Source organism: Condylostylus longicornis, unplaced genomic scaffold (assembly GCF_029603195.1).
Source record: "Condylostylus longicornis isolate FDR11 unplaced genomic scaffold, ASM2960319v2 ptg000259l, whole genome shotgun sequence".
NCBI classification, from domain to species: domain Eukaryota; kingdom Metazoa; phylum Arthropoda; class Insecta; order Diptera; family Dolichopodidae; genus Condylostylus; species Condylostylus longicornis.
This window is the reverse complement of record NW_026578224.1, coordinates 187825-207047: the sequence shown is the minus strand read 5'-3', so window position 1 is coordinate 207047 and position 19223 is coordinate 187825. Positions and strand designations below refer to the sequence as shown.

Genomic DNA, 19223 nt, shown 5'->3' with positions numbered 1-19223 from the left:
ACTCATTCATATACATCACGCAACGCATAATTCAGAACGATTTTGAAATTCCATAACTTTACGCATTTACAACTCGTCCTATTTAATACCTTCTTTTACAATGCGTTTTAGTAATATTTTATTCAACAATCCTCGTAAAATATTCAAAAGAATATAAACCAAAATCACAAAAACAAACTCAAAAAAATAAATAAATTAAATAAATATCTGATTTGTTTCAGTTTGTTTGTATTTATTAAAGAAAATTCCTTCTTACCGCCCTTAGAAAAACATTTTCAATTTTGACATTTTTACCATTTCGTTAACACAAATTTAATTTAAAATGTTAGAATAACACTAAAAATAAAATATTTACATACACACATATCTACAAATATACAGCCCGAAATATTCCTTTGTATATATTTAAATTTTGTATTTAAAAAAAAAAAAATCTTTTTTAAAATAAAAGGAAAATTTTATATAACATTCCTTCGATGATGGAAAATAAAATATTTCGTTATACCTTTTTCAAGAATCACTTAAAGAAAAATTAAAATTAATGGAGGACAGCATGGATTTCGTTGTATTTGTGAAAGAACGAACAAGTAAAGTGGGTTTTGTATTTTGTGTAAAAGAAAATATTTTAAAGCCTTTTTTACATTTTCTTGGCTTTTCTTCTCGTTTTACGTACATTTTGTGAATAAAAGAACGAATGATGGAATTCCCCTGCCCCTCTCTCCCCCTCCTACACTATATTTTATTTAAAATACAATTTATATAGCTATTACCTAATGAAATTTTGTTGCTGTTATCGGCACATAATTTGTTGATGACGGTCAACACAATTATGTTGAAAATGAATTTTAATTTGATCTAAATAAATCTTGAATGCGTGTTTTTTGTTATTTTAAGGAATTTTTATGGAAGAGTTGGGACAAAATTTATTATTTTTGCTTTTTTTGTTATGGTTGGTATTTTAAATATTAAAGTATAATAGAAAAGCAATGCGGTAATTTTTCTTCTTTTTAAGGTTGCTATTTTAAAATATTTTATGTAGTTATTTTGACTGTTTTATAATGTTATTTTATTAGAAGAAAAGGAATTTTAATAACTTATATTATTGGTTAATAGTAATGACTGGGGAGGGTAGACCATGTTAATTCAACTTTAAACCACATGACAATTGTAAAAAAAGGTTATCAAATCTGCGTAGCGTGATATGAATCTGCCGCCAAAAAAATTTTTCAGCAGCTGCGATAAAAAGTAGGTTGGTGGTGGACATGAATATTAGGCAATGAAAAAGAGTGAAGGAACTGACTAACCCTTTATGCTCTTTCTCAACTTATCCAAACAGAAGCTGCGGATGGGTTTCATAAGCATTCAATATTTTGCTTGACCTAATGAAAAAATCTCGGGAAGAGGTTGGGGGACGCGACTAATCTTTTATGATCGTGCGCAACTTAAACAAACCAAAGCTTTTATTAGCATTCTCTGTTTTACTAGAATGAAAGCGGAATATGGGGTATGTGCCAATTATCACAACGATTTGGAATTAACTGCATTGGACACTTTTTTGACTAAAACTACATTAAACAGAATAGAAAATTGCTGGTCTATTGAGCATGTCAATTAATATAAACGTGCTATACTCTGCCTAACTTCAACTCTAAATCACAATTTATTTCAGTCCTGAGCGTGAACAAAGCTTCCTTATTCTCATCACCTCGGTAAATTAAATTAAATTATTAAAATCAAATAAATCTTTATTATTCACTTCCAAAAACACAAAAAACAAAAAATTTAAATCTCATTTTACTTCATTTACAAGTTTTCATTTAAAAAAATTTTATTTTCATAAAATTAAAATAAAACAATTGAATTCCATTTTAACAAAAAAAAAAAAAAAAATTCCACATATTCAATTTGCAAATTAAATTAAATTTTAAAATTAACAAAAAACACAAATAAATAAAATGGTTTGTTTAATCGACAGAAATATTTAAATTTTTTTTTCTCTCTTTTCTTCATTTTCAGGATGAAATACAAAAAATCTCGTATTTTATAAAATGCAAATTCATTTTTGTGTATAAATATAAAATAACATCAAAGTAAATCAGAAAACAAAGCGAAACAACAAGAGGAAAAAATTTAATTTTCATATAAGGAAAACGAATATTTTATACTTCATGCATCATCGTTAGCACACAACACAAAACTAACAACATTGAAACAAAATAAAAAACGAAACATTTTACAAAAACAAAATTTTTTTGAGTAAAGAAGAGAAAGATCTACGTATATATGTAATATTAAAATTTAGAGAGGGAGGAACTAAAAAATTTTGTAACAAACTATACGAGAAAATGTTATATACAAAATAAAGTACATTGTATTAGAATAAAATTCATTGGAGTGAGTTGAAGAATAACCTACATTTCGAAAACATTAAAATTACCAAAAGGAAAAAACCAATTTTTTACTCAAATTTTCTGTTGCTTTGGTTTTTTTTCTTGTATAATTGCTGAATAAATTGTAAAGATATTTTTTTCATTATTCCATCAACAGCAACAACTTTTTTTTTTATTCTGTTATACAAATTAAACAAAACTAACCAACCAGTATCTCTTATATAACAGTGTTATTATATAACAGTATCTACATAAAATAAATAAAATATAATATAAAAAATCAGTAAAATAAAATTTTCAAAATAGAACAAAGTGAAAATAAATAAAACAAAAATATAAAACAATTTTCAAAATGAAAATTAAAATGCAAAACATGAAATCAAATTTATTGTACAATAACAGCAACAACAGCATAAACAATAGCAACATTTGCAATAGTGATTTTAGTAGTTCCAATTTCAATAACAAAAAAAATATCCCTAACAACAGTATAACAAATAATATTGTTATTAATAGTAATTTATATAAATATACTAATATTAATAACTATAATAGCAGAAGCAACAAAAATAATAATGATAATAAAACAGAAACTACAACAACAACAACCACAAAACTTCTAGGATTTAATTCAACATCATCTACTACATCTTTAATAAATACAAATTGTTATACTAACAATAATAATAACAATAACAAGAATAACAGCAGCAGTAGGAGCAGTAACAGCAACCACTATAGCACAAATAATTGTAATTTAAGTAATAATAATGATATTATCAATAATTATAATAAATCATTAAATAGAACAGTTGATAATAGAACAATAACAACAGTATCACTTCCAACTGCAACATTATTAAATACTGCCAGTTTATATAATTTTGATCAATACTATTGTACTAAAGAAAGTAATAATAATAATAGCAATAATAATAATAATTATTACTATCAAAAATCATTAATAAAACAACCAATAATTCTTCACCAACAACAACAGGAACAACAGAAATTAGAAGAGAAACAATTAAAAATGGAATATAGAGATGGAGATTATAAAGAAATGCAGCAACAGCAATTACAACAACAAGAAATACCACAAAAAACGCAACAACAAAAACTACATACAAAATCAATATTTAATAATACAACAACAGTAACTAGTAGGCATCTTATAAATAATAATGATAATAACAATAATAATAATAAATGTAATAAAACAAATTTTATATTATTAAATTTATTACAAAATTTATTTAATTATAAAAAACAAAAACAGCAACAACAATATAATTTAATTAATAACAATAATAATAATAATATATTTTCAATAATTATTTTAATATTTTTATTATTATTAACAAATCATCAAGTATATAGCTTTTGTCCAGCTAGATGTAAATGTAGTACAGGTGATTTAAATTATCGTACATCATGTATTAATGTTGGTTTAGAAGTTGTACCAATACAATTAAATCCCGAAACAAAATTTATTAATTTAACATTAAATAAAATACGTGATGTTGATTTTACATTACCATTTTATACACAATTAGAAGTATTGGATTTATCACAAAATTTAATTGAAACATTGGGCTCAAAAAATTTTGAATATCAACGTGATTTAAGAACATTAAATTTAAGTCATAATAGTGTTACAAATTTATTAAAAGATTCATTTAAAGGTTTAAATAATTTATTATTATTAGATCTTAGTTATAATCGTATTGATATTATAAATCCAACAGCAATGAATGATTTAACAAGTTTAATTGAATTAGATTTAACAAATAATTATATTGTTAGTATGGATGATGGTATTTTTAAAAATATGATATCATTAGAAATTTTAATATTTCAAAATAATCAATTATTAGATGTACCAGGAAATAATTTAGAATATTTACGTTCATTAAAATCATTAGATTTGTCATATAATTTAATTGAATATGTTAAAAATGAAAGTTTTGAAGATTTAAAAGAATTAATAATGTTAAGTTTAAGTGGTAATGTATTATCAGTATTAGAAGATAATGCATTTGATGGTTTAATATCATTAAAGCATTTAAATATTGCTGACAATAATTTAACGGTAAGTGAAAAATTTATTTATTTTATTAAAAATTTTAGAAATTTTAAATATACTTTCATAAGTTCAATATTAATTAAGGCCTCTTTTAATATATTTTGATTGAATTTCAATATTTTTTATGCTATTTAAACTGTTCAAAAAATTGACCAATTTATTTTTAGTTCCTCCCTCTTTCGGCTTAATATAACACTACCTTTTACGCAGCTTGAAGCCCTATAATAACGCCATTTTGAATCCCTTGTTGAATTCGTTATTAATTTGAGTTAGTTTTATTAAACTGTAATATTTACTGTAAATAACAGAATGAAAACTGAGTTTTGAATTTCAGGCCTCCTTGTTATGCGGCCCTTGGCTGCAGGCTTTTTAGTTTTGTGAGTAAATCCGGCACTGGTTAAGATAACCAGTATATAATTAAGCTATAATAGTAAAGTTCGCCAACGCCGAACACGAGCATACCAAGTGGGTCACCGCTTCCTCCTCCTCCTCGTCACAGCAGCTCCTACAGAGATCGTTTGCGGGCGGCTCTTCCTCCTGGCATTTTCGCCAATCAGACAGTGTCCAGTTAAAACCCCTATCACCGTGCCAATATCCTCCCGTCGGAGAGATATTTGATCCCTTGTGCGGCGAAAGTCTAGTTCGCCCATCTGAGATTGGTACGTTCCACCGCTGTACCTCGTAGCAGCAGCCTGTGAGTGCTTAGAGGCATGCCCAGGTTCTCCTTTTCAGGTAGAATTCCGAGGGTCGTTCAATGTCTCGCAAGTTCATCCGCCTTGCAATTCTCTGAGATCCCACTGTGTCCAGGAACCAAACCAAGTTTAACTCGAACTGCCTCGCCATCTCATTAAGAAACGACCTTCAATCTAGAACCGTTCTAGACGTAGAGGTCTCCATCTCCAGCGCCCTTATTGCGGCCTGACTGTCCGTGAAGATGCTAACACTGCCCACAGACACCACATGCTCACCAAGCCAGCGCAGAGCCTCCCCAATTGCGACCACCTCTGCCTGAAAGACACTGCAGTGGTCCGGCAGGCGGAAGGAGAGTTCAACTCCCAATTGCTCAGAGTAAACACCCCCACCAACCTTTCTATAAAGTTTGGATCCATCCTTGTAGAAGTGGACGGAGCCATTCCTGACTGCGTTCCGCCAGCTTTGCCTCGGTAGGACCGATACTCAAAAATTCCTCACGAATGAAAGCACGGGACGAACCAAATCAATTGACCCCACCTCGTGCCCACAGTCCACAAGAATCAAAGCGTGACCTGTGGGGCCACACGACGACTGTGATGTGGCCCCAAGGCGCACTGCACACTCCGCAGCTATCTGCCTGCCCAGTATATCTAATGGCAGCAGATGAAAGAGAATCTCAAGAGCCCCACCAACACACACCATTGACATCCTCTGAACCCTGCTCATTAACCTCAGGTTTAAGGAAGTACGGAGTGCCGGCCACCACACCAGAACTCCGTACATCAGAATCCCTTTTACCACCGCGGTGTATAGCCAATAAACCATGTTTGGTTTCAGGCCCCACCTCTTCCCGATGGCCCTCTTGCACGAGTAAAGCGCAATAGTTGCTTTCTTTACTCTCTCCGTGATGTGAAATCTCCAGTTCAGCTTTTAATCCAGAACCAGCTCCAGGAATCTACCCTACCTGGTGAAGGATAGGCCGATTCCGCTAAGTTTCGGAGGAGCGACTCCCGGAATCCCAATCTAATTTAATAATTAATCTAAAGAACTCTATATTGAATTTGAATATAATGAATTTCTTAAATAAAAAATTAATTTATTAAAAATTATACATAAAATATAACAAATTTCAACTGGTTCATTTACTGATGAGTTCGCTCATAGCTGAAATGGCGAAACAACCTGAACTGATAAAAGTGAATAAAATTTTTCCATGGATTTTCCCTTCTATTTTAATAGATTATTTTAATTTTAATAAATTTCAATAAATTTAAATTTGAGCTCCAGACTGATCTTTGACTTATTCGAAGAAATTTTGATAATATCTGAATTATTAAGGAAAGTTCCTTTAAAATAACTAATCAATTTTTTCTTTTTTAAATAAATTAAATTAGCAAATTACGCAACGATATAGAAAGTCGACAACATAACAATGGTAATTTTATTCTTCTAGACTGAAATTTCATTTTAAAAACACCTTTTATACTCTTATACTTAACAACAAAATTAAAATTTTTCAAATTTATATTTTCAAATTTTACCTTAGAAGTAATTAAATACCTTTTTCAAATATTTGTTTAAATACCCTCTTCTTCCAAAACCACACAAATCCTTTTGAAAATTTTAAAATAAGTTGCCATTTTCTTTATTCGTCTACTTATATAACTAAGTATAAGTAAATTAGTAGAAAAATTTTAACGTACTCTCGTTCTATATATGTAAGTACGTACATATGGTGACAAAATTTTTTATAAAATACAGGCAGAAAAATAAAATTACCTATGTGAACGACAAAATTAATTAAAGGTAACCGAAAAAAAAAATCATATTACCAAAACTACACCATTAATCTACAAAATAATTCGCTTACTGTTTGCACAAATCCTCTAATTAATAGTCTAGACTAATTTTAAAGGGAAGAAAAGCAATAATAGAAAAAGTAAATACAATCAAAATTTTCTAAAATAAGAAAAACAGCAAACTTAAATCACATATTAATACCACAAAATACACCTTTATACACACAAAATATATATACAAATACACCTACCTGAGCAAACATATGGTATGATGGTGCATTAAAATATAAAAATTCAATTGTCATAACAAAAGAATAGTAAAGCAAAGCAAGTAACCAAAAATACATCATCAAAAAGTTGGAAAATTTTTCTGTATAGAAACCAAAGAAAAAGTCTTTCAACTTTTCTTAAAAGAACAAAAAAAAAAACAGAAACAAGAAAAAACATCAAATCAAATCTGTAAATATAAGAGAAATCATAGTACAAAATGTCTTAACAACATGTCGCAGGATATTTGTTTCCATTTTGTATCCTTTTTTCATATCCTTGTACAAAAAAAGCAAAGCAAAAGTGTACACATATTTCATTTTTTTTTTCTTTCTCTGTGTTTTTAAAAATATTTTTGCTGACAGTGTTGCCAACACTTTATTAAATGCTCAATTACCACTCTTAATTTTAAAATTCGAATTTTTGTCCCTTCCGAACGCTATTTTTTTCCAGTTTTCCCAAAGTTTTCAATAGAATTTCCCATGATTTTTTGCTTTTTACTCTTCAAGACTTCAAAATTCCCCCGAAATGGGAAATTTCCCACAATTCGGCAACATTTGTTGTTGCTATTTTAATATACATTTCCTCTCACTTTGTCACCCTCGTTTTCTAAGAACATCTCACTTTCTTTCTCTTTCTCTCTCACTTGAAATACTTTAAGTATTTCTTTTCTTTTTACATCTTCTCCACATTCCAAAAATTTCTCTCACATAAATTTCGTGCACAATAAGATGTTGAGTTGAGAAAACTGGGAGATTTTTTTTTTATTATTACATACAAGTTAGTCACAGTTTTATAATTCCTGATCAAATAAAGCTCTCAATTTAATAAAATAACAATAAAAAATAAAGAAAAATTTAGTAGTAATAAAAAAAAGGAGGCAAATATAAAAATGATTTAAGACCGAAAATAAAATAAACCACGTACGATGAAATAACAAATAATATTTCAAGTAACCACCGCAGGAGTATAACAACCATAACAAACACAACAATAACAAACAAAATAATAAGTAATAATAAAATAACATTTATAATAATAACAACAAAACAGTAATAAAAAGCAAATCCATCCTTCAGAAATCCTCAAAAAAGTTTTTTATTTTCTTCTTTCTTCATTTTTTGGTTTAAAAACGATTTTATTTTTTAAAAGGAATTTACAAAAGGTTTTTTAATATGTTCTTATTACAATGTCAAAAAGTTCAAATGTCTAGCAGTCTGTCTGTTACATGAAAAAAAAACAAAAATTCGATGAGAAAGGTTGATTTGTTTCAAGGTTAATGAAAAGCATTATTGTTTTAAGTCTAATTAATCGAGGAGTTTAAAAGGTTGGAGTAGAATATTCAACGTGGCATAATATGGATTATAAAATAAATAGAAACCATACAGTAGGATTAAAAGAAAAACAAAACCAAGCGATAAATTTCGTAGGACAATTATATTTTAAAACTTGAAATTACTTGAATATAAAAGTATGATAACAAGAGCTTATATGAAATAACATATAACATTTATTCATAGTACGGTACCTTGGTGATGCATCATAGACCCTAAAATTCCCAACAAATTTCATTTATAAATAACAATGCCTAATTGAGTTGCAATATTAGTTAAAAAGCTAGTTAGGGAAAGGAAATCGCAACCTGAACACTGTTACCTTGTACTAGTCCAATAGTAGTCCTCTCTGCATCCCCCTCCATGACACACTCCTCTCCGCTAGATCTATAATTTTATTCTTTTAAGAAAAGTTTAACTCCTTAAAGAAGTTCAACAGAATTATTCTCGGGCATCCCAAAGAGATTTCTCTCAATTATTATTACTTTATTTAATGAAATTTAATACTTACATTAAAAAATTGTTACGTATACCTCTAAAATTTAATTGCAATCAGTAGAACTTCATAACACTATATCCAAGTATTATTAATAGTTAAATAAAATTAAAAAAGTGCTATAGGGTCAGGGCCGGATCTACCATATATGCAAAGTACACATTTTGAATGGGCGCGGCAAAACAGGGGCGCACATTTTAAATATCACGTAGTGCGCTGAATAGGTCAAAATCGGGTCTGTATAGGATACCGTAAGTGGTATACCATCATTGCTATACAAATTGCTCAACAGTAAAATTCTAACAATATCTACACAAATAAAAATAGTTTTGACGGCCTTTGAAATCAAATATTTTAATAATTTTTTCCATAATTATTTCGTTCTTTTTTGCAAATTTTCAATATAAAAATCAATTTTTTTCTTCCTGAAACTCACCACTTCATCAAATAATAATTTTATAAGTCAATTCGTTTTATGACGCCATTTTAATTTTATAAACATTGATTTTTGCTTTCTTATACTTATTTTTTTTTTATTATTTTAAATCTACTTAAGGCATACATTCATCCAAAGACACATACGTACATACATTAATAATATTCAAGAAAAACATAAATTTAAGATGGATATATGCGTTGCAACTTTTTAAAAAAGGATATATTAAAAAAAATGGAGAAAATTTTATGTTTTTTTTTTGTTCCTGGCATGCAATATAATATCAGCTGCCAGTGCAGAAATTGTTACTGTCTTGAGAGTTTTTTTTTTATTTATTTTAACTATATTTACTTTTTTATTTCTCGTTTTTGCGTCTCTCTACCATAATTCCTGTGTATTTATTGCTTTATATTACTACATTCATACCAACATATTTAAAAAAGTTAATAAATAACATTATATAAGAATGCCAAAACATTGAAGAACTTCTTAAGGCAGTGTAAAACATTTTACGACATCATAAATTCTCATTTGAAAAGTTTTTCTCTCCATTTCTGTCTTCTCTTCTATTTCTTTTTTATTTCAGTTACTTTTCTATTCTTAAATTGACTTTAATTCAGTGTAGAAAAAGATTTATACGTATTATACAGGTTTTTCTATAATAAAAAATAGTAAAATTTTTAAGTTATAATGCACAAAGAATAAGAGGAAAGGTAGCTGATGAATAAAATACTACACGATTTCTGGTGGTGAAGTTTGCGGTGTGGTTAAGTTGAAAGAAATATTTATATACACAAAAACAGACTTTAGGTGTACTTACATGTGTATGTAGGAACGAATTTATTTGCAACTCAAAAAAGTTTATTAACCGCACAAACTTTCTTTAACTCTTTTATCGTGATAGCAAAAAGAGAATTTTATTAACAATGAATGAAACGTAGAAATAGAAAGAGAGAAGGTAAAAATTCAATTTTAAGTTAAAAGTTTTTCGATTGTTTCTCATTTTTCTCTCACCTTTAATTTTTTTGTTTTTCTCATCTGTATCTCTCTTTGAGATAAACATTAATTTATTATGAAAATCTCTTATGAAAATCATTTTCAAAATTTTTAGACTGAACTAAAGCACCGAGATAATGTTTAATTCGATGCTTGAGAATTTGCACATTTACACAACCGAAGTAACAATGTACCGAGGCAGCTTACAATGATCTATTATGTACCCCTCCCTCTAAGTAACGGGCATACCCTACACCACCCATTCGAAGCCTCCAACCGTCTCATCCCTGATTCTTTTCTTATTTCCTAACGAACAGTATCTGGCCCGATTCCGCAGAAGCGTTTCGAAATAAGTAAAAGTGTGTTGCCTAAGTTTCGTTATTTGAGAGCATTTAGCATTTATATAAATTAATAAAAAGTTAAGAAGAACAAAATAGACTTCCGATTGGAAATAGTTTAAGGAGACTTAAACGTAATTAAAGAATCGCATAAATTTCTTCTACGTACTTTATCTCTATCCTCATTGGAATTGAATCGGGTAAATTATGCGCCAATAAACTAGAGTAACGCAATATTTGAATGTCCGATTAATGCAGTTTTAGATACCTCTTCTAAAATTTACCAATTTTTTTTGCTATTGTTACTTTTCCTTTACTTAAAATAATCCTTTATTTTCTATGAAATTTTTCCACAAAATAATCTCCTTCCTCGCCACATATTTCTTCTGCATTAAGAGTGCATAATCCTGTAATAGTAAAGTTTCAAAATCATCATATAAATTACATTTTATATAATATATTATTATCTACAGTTAAATTTATACACACATGTTTTAAAAGTTTTTTTTGGTGCGGTTACTTGAGAAGAAAATCCTTAGAGAAAAAAATTGTTATACCGTATAAATCAAACGTGAACATAATTTAAAAACTAGAAAAGAATATAAAAAAAAAATATGAAAATTTTTTATTCACTTTAATATCCTATTATTGACGGCAATAATAATAAATTTTAACTTTAACTTAAAAGTATCATAATCTTATGATGGCGGTGGGGTTGATTTTTCTATGCTGTTTTCATAATTTTTTTAATAAAAAATTTCTTTCGGTTTGTGTTAAAGAACGTGTACATATATAAGATTTTAATGCTGCAGCATGTATAAGAGAGCACCAATAGACAATACAAATAATAAATATTGTAAAAGTAACATTTCTCTCTTAGTCGCTTCTTCAATAATATAAGGCACAACTTAAAGGAAAATTTATTGTAGCTTATAGTTGGCCTTTATTTTTAAAATCATTAAAAAATTCGAATTTAATGCCAGAATTTTGAAAATATGGAAAACGATTATTCTATTCAGGATCTAGAAATGTTAACAAAGAAACTGCAACTTAGAAGGAATCGAAACTATATTGAGTATTCAAACAGAGCACATATCTAATTGTAACACAAATGATTAAATTCTATGATGGTATAATAAAATTATGTTATGTTATAATGTTACCTTCAGTACCTTCAGTACGTATACTTCATGACTTCGAATTTTCCAGCACTTCGTTTACTCTTCTTTCTAAAGGAATACCATATTTTTCTTTCAAACCTATTTATTATTACGTCATTTTGTTCTTGCTTTGTTCACTCCTTTTGGAAGCGTTCCATTTCACCCTGTTGTTTACTAGATATTTTATGTGTGGTCATGTCTTACCGCTTTCGGTGATCTCTTTACAGTTCCATATTGAACATCTTGCTTAGCCAGAAGATTCCACATATTTTTCTTAGGCATTCATTTATGAATACCTGGATACTATTAATATTGGCTTGATTTGCATGGCGGGCTAACTCCATGTAGATGACACTCTTCCAAATTAGAGATGTCTTTCTCTTTTAGGTAATTGAATTTTGCTACATCCACCATATAGAAGTAGTATTAACTTGAACTGACTCGTGTTGCGGCTATTTATTCAGAAAGAATTGTTAGTTTTATGTGTGTTTAAACGGAGTCCAACTTTATCACATTTATTAATGATTACTTGCCTGAATTTTACAAAACACTTCTTCATTTTTTAAAGGGAATTATGAATAAGGTAATCTTAAAAAAAACTAGATTATTCTCCCTAAACTCATCTGTTGTTTAAATTGTTTTGAAAATTTATTTTCTTATAGCTGTGCACAAAATTCAAAATTTAAACTCAAGCACCATTTTCTTTTTTTTTTTTAAATTGAAGGATAAAAAATTATTTATTTGTCAGTTATTTTTCTAATTTTGACTCTATACATTTCCTTTAACAATATTTTTCATTCCAACTTTTCCGTTTTTTCTCCTTTATTTTTTAAAATTAACAAAAAACGAGAAAAAAAAACTAGAAATTTTCCAACTTATTTAAAAATCGTTATTCTAGGAAAATTTGTAAAAGCTAAAGCCAAAAAAAAAAAAAAAAGAAAATGTTTATAGTTCAAGATCCCAACAGTTCAGTAATGGTTCTCTTTATTTTTTTTTACCCTTACTCGTTAAAGGAAAACCTAGAAAAAAAAATAGAGAAAAAAATTAATTTATCCTGTTGCCCCACTTCATAAAAACTGTTCCGTTGATGTTGATGGTTGCTTATTGTTACCTTTGTTTTTAAAGAGAAAAAAAAATTATAAGGCTACTGATTTTTTCTTTTCATTTTCATACTCTCCCCTCTCTCGCTCTCTCTCACTCTCTCACTGCTTTTGCTTTCCCATATTTTTCAGTGCAAATAAATTTATGCCTGAATGAGGGTTAAAACAGAGTAATTCTGTTTTATTTTTTCTATTCTTTTCTATGTTCTCATTATTATTCACTTTTTTACTATAAATTAAAAAATGTAGGATATTATAGAAAGGATAAAACTGGGAAGCTAAAAAAGAAGCAAAAAAAAAATTCATGTCCCATATATTTAAATAGAAAAAAGAATAGAGAAAAAATTCATAATTTTCCGCTATCCCTTTCTTTCTTTCTAGTTATTTAAACTTTTATAGTGTTCCGATGTCCCTCGCTGTTGCACCCACACCACTCTATATATTAGATTTTTTTCCTTCAAACATTATTTAAAATGAAAATGAGGCTATGAGAGATGTTAAATAAAAAATGAAGAATAATAGTAAAAATAAAAAAAAATATGAAATGAACTATTAGGTTATGAAATGTGGTTAATAATCGTAGTTATAAAGCATAGAATTACAACATTTTATGGTGTTAATTTAAAATATGAATGTCAGTTACAAAAAATATAAAAAGAAAATTAAAAATTATTATTAAAGAGTAAAAAGAAAATTAGGTTTTTTTTTTATAGTTGTACTACAAATTTATAATAATATGTAAGTTAATTGTGGAATACGATGCGAGATGAACGATTAATATGATGTTATGTCTAGGTCATTTCAAAACAAATTTATTATTAATGTTAAAGAAGGAGCTATAGAAATGGTATTGTAGAGAAAAGAAAATTAAAAATTTATTAATAATGACAGAATTAGCCAAGTGTCGGTAAGTTGTTGACATAAATAATTAAATTCGAAATGTATATGAAATATAATAAAGACTATTATTTAATTTTCAAAGAAATGCACTAGAAGTGAAATCTATTACATAGAAAATTGAATTTGTTGGGTATGGCTGCTTGTTAAATTTGCATTGTTGAAATACATTCAAAAACACTTGGATAATGGGATTAGAAAAGGTTTATTATACGCGTAAATAAATAAGTTATACGCGAAAATTTTGCGAATTGTGAATGGAAATAGAACAGAACACAAGAGAAGTGGAACAAAATTCCTTTTTTGCCACCAAAGATATTCATTAAAAATACTTATTACAACCAAATATAACATTTCAATTATTGTACCACCATTTTAATTAAAAAACTAAAAATAATTATTTCAGAATCGGGTAGTAGTTCCCTAGTACTGGAGCAACCTTTCCTTCAACAGTAAACTAGCATAGACAATAAGAATCCTCAGTACAAACTTTATTGTTACCGTCCTGCACCATGTGTTTTTGATGATATTCCGCCCACTTTAAGGATTATATTTCAATACTAGCATTTAAAATTTTTCCTTCTAATTTATTTTTCTATCGGGCTCTGTACAGGTCCCATTCGGCACTATGTCAGTATTTTTTCTGCTATTTGTACATATAATAATATTCCCCATACATAAGTCATAATTATACCTTCTATAATCTCGTCGTCAATTCCAAATTCTTGATAATTTCCTTGATAATTTCGGGTATTTATCTGTAAACCTCGATTCTGCCGCAAATCCTTTAATTTTTTTTAGCTTCAATTTCATATTTTCATACGTGTGTGTAAGGAGCCATATATATCGTCTGCATATTTCAGATTTTCCAGCGTATTGAAGATATTCCTGTTGATCCCATTTCTTATTTCTTATTCCTCATAAATTTAAACCATTACAATTACATCCAATACAAATCATAAGTGCGTCATAATTTTTTAATTATTTTTCGTGTCAAAAATTTTCGTTTAAAAGCAAAATTTTAATTTAAAACTTAACACATAAATTCAATTACAGTATGCAATTTTTAATAATATTTTTTATGAACAAAAAAAAAGTCATAAAACTTATTAATTTTTCACCTTAACTAGATTTGAAATTTCAATAAAATTTTTCTTTTCATTTCTAAAATTAAAGTACTTTTCACCTAAAAAAATTATTATTATATTTCCTATTCAAATAAGGACGTGTTTAGCTTAAAAAAATGTAATTCAAGAAAATCTCATTAATTTTTTTTTTTTATGACACAAATTTCAATCAAAACTTTTAATAGTCGCATTACATTCCAATTTTGGCACTTGAACATTTTTACCTATTTAAAATTTTTTGAATTTTATTTTAAATATTTAAAAAAAAATCTGACATTCTTTTTTGCCATTTAATCCGTATATGTATGAATAAAAGGAATATTACTACCACTCTGAACAGTTTAATGATTATCTCTAATAAAAAAATAGAAAGTATGGGGGGGGGGGGGTTAAAAAATAAGGAAATGAATGAGGTATGCAAAAATAGTCAAATAACCTCGGCATTCTTTTGAATTTATTATAAAAAACTTAAGCTAATATTTTATTCAAAAAAAAAAAAAATAAAAAAAAATTGAAAAAGTTTTGCTTCTCTAGCCTCTCTCTTTCTCTCTCCATATGCTTCATAAAAGACTTAACAAAAGTGGGATTTATTTTTTTAATAAGTAGGTATACGAGAGTATTTAAAAAAGAAAAATAAAAATTAATTCGAATTTACTCACTTTTCTTCCTGATTTTTTTTTTCTCTGTGTAAACTTTTGTTGCGTTTTTAGAATTTTATTTTGATTTTTTTTCTTTTTCCTACACTAATAAAATTTGAATAGAATTTCAAATATAAAAACAACAAGTTAAAGAAAAAATTCAGTCTTAAGTAAGTTTTTATTACACGTATGTATGTGTGTATAGAAATGAATGCGGAAAAAATATACAAACATATTCGTAAAGAGAAGGAAATATCATCATATAAAAATTCTAAATTTATGTTTTTACATAATATTTTCGCAGTAAAAGGATATTTTATAAAATGCTATAAAAAAATGCAAGTTATCCCAGTTTATTACCAGAAATTTCGAATGTGATGGCAGACAAAGCCGCTGCTAGAAAACAACGGCTGGACGCTTTGATTATGAGGATGTAAAAGAACCAAATGGGAGTACTCATGGGAGTTCTCCTAACGGAATATTGTAGGTACAAACAACACATAAGAAAACTGAATTTCGGTATTAACGAGTCTTTCGGGTTCTGTGGAAGAGAGCAGAAGAAACCATTGCACCATCTCAGAAAATGTTAAGGGACGGAGAGCTGCAGGCTCAAACAACATCTAACAGCATTGAGCTTAATAATAAACAGGTCTTCCAGGTTCTGTCGGGAAGAGGAGGATGCACCGATGCACCTTCTTACTGCAAACTCAAAGATCACCTAAAAGCACTGAGGTTGAGAATTAACAGGTCATGCAAATTCTTTGGAGAAGAGGAGGACGGATCTTTTTAGAGAAAAGGTTGAGCGTTAATAAATAAAATAAGGAACTGTTTTTGTGCGCCCTTGTTTGTGAATGTGTTGTTTTGGGATCATTAGTGACGCGAGCTCTAAAGAAGTGCTATAGGTAGAGAGGAGTACAACAAGACAAAAACAAGTTTTTAGCTTACGCTGCATTATCACTCCAATTGTTAATCTACAATTTATTACAGTAAATGTCTTACTTTCCGAAAATCTTATTTAAATGTTTTAATTTACCGCATCAATTTGACGATACCGCTCTTAATATTGCTTTTATCCTGAGCGTATGCAATATTCATGACATCCTATTCCATTGGTTTAATCCGGATTTTTGTTAAACATTATAATCGAAAATTGTATTAAAAAAGCAGTCTCACCCAGCACCGCATAGTGAAAATCAAATTTATTTATTTTTTTTTTTGCGCTAAAAAAGAAAATTTGTTTCATGACTTGAATTTCATAAGCATATCAAAATACCCATTTAATTCAAGTCAATGCAAAGTGTGCGATGCAATTCAAAAACGGAAAATTTCAAAGAAAGTTTTTCCATATTTTTTTTTTCTCTTTTTAAAATTGCATAAACAAAATAGCATAAACTCATAAACAGAAAGTGAATGAAAATACTTGAAAAATAGTTCAAGTAATTTCTGGTGTGTAAATAAATTGCACTAAAAGAATTTTTCTTTTTCATTCAAAAAAAAAAAGCATAAAAAAAAGGAATAAAAGGAGTTAAAAGGAGGTAGAAAAACAAAACGAAAAAAGCAGAAAATTACTTAAGAGTGAATAGCAAGAAAAAAATACTTTTCACGTATGAAAAATAAAAACAAAAATTGAGAATAAAATTTTTTTCTATTTTAAGATTTCTGAATCGCTTAAGACTTGTACAACACTATCATGACAAACACAGTTCAATATATACCGTATAGGAAGGTGTAGGAAGGCAAAATCTCTTCGTATACAACAATTTTTAAAGGAAGTTATAAACTTATAAATATTTAAATGCATATAAGCTTTAAAATTTACGAACAAATTTGACTTCTTCTAAATTTTAAATAGAATTTAACATGTTTATATTGTGCATTAGTGTTATGACACATTGTTGTTCTTATATGTAGACAGAACAGTATTGAGTATTAAACTTATTTAAATCAGTAAGCAATGCTCAAACTTATATATTTTTCTCATACTTTGACAAGATAATTTTTCCAACACTCTTCTTTAACTCTAGTGAGCGATGGCTGATGGAATTTATAGGATCCTGCTGCAGAAGAGCATTAATAGCATACCGTCTTTATTATGAAAGATTTTTAAAGCTACTTCCGCATATGATTGCATAAATTTCGCGCAGAGGATTGCTAACATGCTGTATACACCGAGGACGATAAGCCACTGAACGATCGTCCGACCGCATTAAGTCTTACGTTATTTCATTTGAAGACGATATAAAAATACTTGATTTGCAATAATTTTTGAGAGGTATTAAAGCTACAGCAATTATATACATATATCGAGAAAATCAAGAATTAAGGTTTAGACATACAAAAGAACTTTTGAGAAGTCAATACAATATACAATGATCTACTGAAAAGACTCAATGTATTTATTGAAAAGACGCGGAGCTGATGCAAACACATGTATATAAATCCAAAAAATGCTAAAAATTAGAATAGAAATATCTATATTGGCGGATAAACATCAACAATACCTGTGAACAATTCACAGGTTGGAATGATTTTGCCTCTTCTATTGTCGATTGTTGTTGACTGTCGTTGTGCATTCTTAGTAAATCTTGAATAGAAGTGAAACGATATGATGATAAAATAACATTTGTCCCTGTTGAAAATATCGCCAGCACAAATATCGAAGTTTTTACAAAAATATAAAAGAATAAACTAAGAGGGCTCTTAATAAACATAAACTCAAGCAAAAACATCGCCCAACCTTTCACAAATCGAAGGTGTGCCATGCTTGGGAGGGTGATTGAGAAACAGTATTTGAAAGAACTTTAGATATACATTCTTTTGGAGCAGCTTTATCGGCTCTCCGGTCTAATAGGGTGTATTGCAATATACTATAAGACTGCATTGTGCTTCTATATGAGGTGACAGTTTCAAACAAAATTACTCTCATTTGTCACAATGGTCCATGGTCACAATGAAATTCAGGAAAACTAAGTGCTTTGGTTATTACCGAAAAAAGCCTAATTAATATTTTCTTAAAACCTAAATAAATTTTATCCTATAAATAATTTAATTGTTTTTAAAGAAAAAAGGACGTACCAAAAAACTATAACAAGAGAGAAAAATTAAACTTATCAAAAACATGCTTACACCCAAATAGCTATATTTCTATATCGAGCTCAATATGTACCCAATATAAAATAAATGCAATATAAATTAAATGTCGTATATTATTTGTGTCTGCACACATATGAACTTTGAAAATTTAAATAAAGTCAAATATTTTGTATCAGTATAAAAAATTTAAACATCATCCCTTTAACAAAACCACCATTACATTTTAATCTTTTTACTAAAATCCTGTCATCAATCTTTTCCTGTTGGAAAACACTTATAGTAGCATGTGCACACAAAATTGTTGTTCAATAAATATTTTTTTTTTATCTTATTTAAATAAATAAAATTTTTTGTATGAACATCACATAATAAC

At 28.2% G+C, this 19223-nt stretch overlaps 1 protein-coding gene across 1 annotated transcript in view; it reads left to right on the top strand.

The window, feature by feature from the left end:
- The window catches only part of LOC129616644 (putative mediator of RNA polymerase II transcription subunit 24), a 68964-nt gene that overhangs the window by 28003 nt on the left and 21738 nt on the right, over positions 1 to 19223 (top strand). The window contains exon 2 of the mRNA XM_055532275.1: positions 2017 to 4482. Within this exon, the coding sequence (XP_055388250.1) occupies positions 2743 to 4482 (1740 nt within the window). The 5' untranslated portion in view covers positions 2017 to 2742. The remainder of the gene's footprint in view (positions 1 to 2016; positions 4483 to 19223) is intronic.